Source organism: Tribolium madens, unplaced genomic scaffold, assembly GCF_015345945.1.
Source record: "Tribolium madens isolate multiple individuals breed KSU strain unplaced genomic scaffold, Tmad_KSU_1.1 Scaffold_71;HRSCAF=194;Tcas5.2_LG6, whole genome shotgun sequence".
NCBI lineage: Eukaryota > Metazoa > Arthropoda > Insecta > Coleoptera > Tenebrionidae > Tribolium > Tribolium madens.
The window spans coordinates 7,988,221-7,992,072 of NW_025401041.1; the positions used below are offsets into that span (position 1 = coordinate 7,988,221).

The window sequence follows — 3,852 nt, forward strand, 5'->3', positions numbered from 1 at the left end:
TTTATCAAAACTTGCTGAATTGAGGCGTTTAATTGACTTAATAATAGTAATTAAAATGAATACTAGGAAGAATTAAATAATTTGTGTTTAATTAGTGAAAAAAATGGCAATTTTAGTCCTAAGTGTACCAAAAAAAATTATCTAGTTTAAGTTGAACTTTAATTAAACATCTAATTAATTGCAATTTACTACTGAATTATAATTGATTTTAATTTTATCGAAATTTGCTAATTTATTGCGTTTAATTACTAATAAAATTAATACTACTAACGAGAATTAATTAATTTGTGTTTAATTAGTGAAAAAAATCGCAATTATAACAAATAATTATAACTGTGCTTAATTAGAAAATTAGTTAGGACAGTCCCATATGTACCAAAGGAAATAATTATTTATAATTTACTTGGACTGATTAAAATCTAATTAAAATTGGAATGTAATATATCTTAATCAAAATTTCGTAATTTATTTCGTTTAATTCCAATAAAATAAGTACAATTGGATTAATTAACTCAATTAGTAAATTGTTTGATTAGTAAAAAATTGATAATTACAATTTAGTGTGTGGTTAATTAGAAAATTAGTTAAGACAGTCCCAGTGTCGAAATCCGATATCCCAAAACGTTTCGTTTCCGCTCACGTCTTCCTCAATGTGTGTCATTTAGCCACCTCTGATTTTGCTTATCGAGACCTCGTTCGTGATTGTAATAAATTCCATAAATGCGCACTTGCGAGACGCCTCCCTTAATTCTACGCTCATGAAAAGTAAAGTCAAGGACAAGTTTTATGTCCTCTACTATACTGTAACGTAAGTAATATACAGGGTGGCGGGAGAAAATCACCGGAACGGAATTGGCTAAATTTCGTTTTGCAGATTTACAAAATGGGGGATTCCCAAATTTGTAAATTCTACGATGGACAGAATGTGCTAGTGACCGGCGGGACGGGCTTTATGGGGAAGATTCTCATCGAGAAATTGCTAAGAAGTACAGATGTCGCCACCATTTTTCTCCTGATTAGGGAAAAAAAGGGGAAAAATGTGCACACCAGACTCGATGATATTTTTGACAACGTTGTAAGTGTTTGTGATTGGTTGTAGTCATAAAAATAGTGGTCAAATAAGGAAAATTTTGGTGGAGACCTTGGGTACACCATTAGAAATAAAGTGTCAAAAGTCCCCATCGATCCCATGTGTGCTAAAAAAGTTATTCGGGGTCAAAGGTCAAAATTTGAGGTTTTTTAATTTTTTTTCGAAAACGGTAAGTTTTATCAAAAAAGTAGCCCAAACAAAAATTATCTACAAAAATGGTCCTTATACTTTTTTTCTAAGAATCACCATTCCTGCGATATTGCGATTCTAAAAGTTGAAGAAGTCACGTTCTACATGATATGCACATACAGAGTGCCCCAAAGACAAATGCCAAAAATAGGGTAAGGTACCAAGAACATAGAAAAAATTAAAAAAAAAATCTATCTATAGAAATTTCAAAGTTATGAAAGTTTAAATTTAGCACTTTAACACTTATTTATTTCTGTAGAATAAATAATTTTCCACGTTTTTTTGCTACAGGCTATTAGAAGCGAAAACAAGGAAGCTGTATCCTAAACTTTAACTCTGTTTAATGTTATTTGTGGCTTTTATTGACAAAATTTTTGTACCTTTATTAAATAATTAAAAAAAAACATATACAAAATCATCAGTATTATTAAATAGACATTAAAAAATGTCAAATGTCAAAATTTTTTGACAGATAGAATTTTTTAAACATTGTTTCAGTACTCTGGGCACTACCCAATTACTCCCTTTCAAGGAAATGCACGATTTTTTGAACACCCTGTATGTATTACCAAATAAATTCTTTTTAATTCTAATGGAATCAAGATATTTATAATTTTTATGAAGTAGAAGAAAAATTTCAAGTAAGATAAGATACCAGAAACATGGAAAAATGTTTAAAAAATTCTATCTGTCAAAAAATTGTGACATTTATTTTTTGACATTTGACATTTTTTATGTCTATTTAATGATACTAATGATCTTGTATATGTTTTTTTACAATTATTTAGTAAAGGTACAAAACTTTTGCCAACAAAAGCCACAAATAACGTTAAACAGAGTTGCATTTTAGGATACAGCTTCCCTGTTTCCGCTTCTAATAGCCTGTAGCAAAAAAACGTGGAAAATTATTTATCCTACAGAAATAAATAAGAGTCAAAGTGCAAAATTTAAACTCTCATAACTTCGAAATTTTTATAGATAATTTTTTTTTTTTATTTTTTCCATGTTCCTGGTACCTTACCCTACATTTTTCTTTGGGGCGCGAGTTCTGGCGCACTCTGTATGTGCATATCATGTAGAATGTGACTCCTTCAACTCTTAGAATCGCGATATCTCAGGAATGGTGATTCTTAGAAAAAAAGTATAAGGACCATTTTTGTAGATAATTTTAAGATCTATAATTTTTGTCTGAACTACTTTTTTGATAAAACTTGCCGTTTTCGAAAAAAATCTAAAAAACATTAAATTTTGACCTTTGACCCCGGATAACTTTTTTAGCACACATGGGATCGATGGGGACTTTTGACACTTTATTCCTAATGGTGTTTTAGGTATTTGAAATGTCTATTTTGACCGGACTATTGTTGCAACCCGCGAAATTCGAATTTTTTTTTTTAGATTTTTGAAAGATTGAAGAAAGAGCGTCCGAAGTTTCGCCACCGCGTGGTGGCCGTTTCCGGTGATTGTTCGATTTCCGGTCTTGGTTTGACTATCACCGATCGTCAGAAATTAATGTCAGAAGTGAATATTGCGTTTCATGTCGCCGCCACTGTCCGATTTGACGAAAATTTGAAACTTTCGTATTCAATCAACGTTAAAGGAACGGCCGACATGATCGAATTGTGTCGTCAAATGAAAAATTTAAAGGTTTCAATTTTAGTTTTTTTTTTCAGTTTTAATTTCGTCTATTTTAGTCTCTAATCCACGTGTCCACGGCCTACTCCAACTGTCATTTAAACACAATCGATGAGACTTTCTACGACTATCCAGTGGATTATGAAAAAGTTGGAAATTTATTGGAGAAAGTTTCAAAAAGTGAAGCGGACAAACTCACACCAAGGTAAAAAAATTAAAACGAAATAAAAAAAATTGTGGGTTTAGAATTATAGGCAAATGGCCCAACACTTACACATTTACCAAAGCTTTAGCCGAGGCTTTGATCAGAAATACAGCAACGAGTTTACCAATTGGGATTTTTCGCCCGGCAATTGGTAGTAAAAAAAAATTGTATGTGATATAAATTAAAAAAAAATGTTTTAGTCATTTCAACGTATAAGGAACCGATCGAAAGTTGGATTGATAATTTGTATGGACCTACAGGGGCAGTGGCTGGGGCTGGTTCTGGCCTTCTTCGTGTTTTTCCATGTGATGAAGATGTCGTCGCTGATATTGTCCCAGTTGACACTTGCGTGGCTGGAATTATCGCAGCGGCCTGGGATGTCGCAAGTAAAAAAAATGACAGGTAGGACTAGAAATTTCAAATTTTATAATCATCTTCTTTTTCTTCTTCTTTTTCTTTTTTTTCTTCTTCTTCTTCTTTTTCTTCTTCTTTTTCTTTTTCTTCTCCTTTTTCTTCTTTTTTTTGTTTTTTTCTTCTTCTTTTTATTCTTCTTTTTCTTTTTCTTATTCTGTTTCTTCTTGTTTTTTTCTTCTTTTTCTGTTTTTTTTTTCTTCTTTTTTTTCTTCTTTTTCCTTTCTTTTTCTTTTTCTTTTTCTTTTTCTTTTTCTTTTTCTTTTTCTTTTTCTTTTTCTTTTTCTTTTTCTTTTTCTTTTTCTTTTTCTTTTTCTTTTTC

The 3,852-nt window shown here is 31.0% G+C and overlaps 1 protein-coding gene across 4 annotated transcripts in view; it reads left to right on the forward strand.

Moving 5' to 3' along the window:
* LOC123008588 (fatty acyl-CoA reductase wat-like) overlaps positions 1-3,852 on the forward strand; it is a 10,848-nt gene that overhangs the window by 3,927 nt on the left and 3,069 nt on the right. For 2 of the 4 annotated variants that reach the window (XM_044404463.1, XM_044404460.1), the window contains exons 2-6: positions 875-1,075; positions 2,678-2,926; positions 2,974-3,119; positions 3,161-3,270; positions 3,320-3,521. In XM_044404463.1, the coding sequence (XP_044260398.1) occupies positions 884-1,075; positions 2,678-2,926; positions 2,974-3,119; positions 3,161-3,270; positions 3,320-3,521 (899 nt within the window). In that variant the 5' untranslated portion in view covers positions 875-883. Of the gene's footprint in view, positions 1-279; positions 809-874; positions 1,076-2,677; positions 2,927-2,973; positions 3,120-3,160; positions 3,271-3,319; positions 3,522-3,852 lie in introns of those variants that run through there. The other 2 variants (XM_044404462.1, XM_044404461.1) reach the window with 2 other exon arrangements.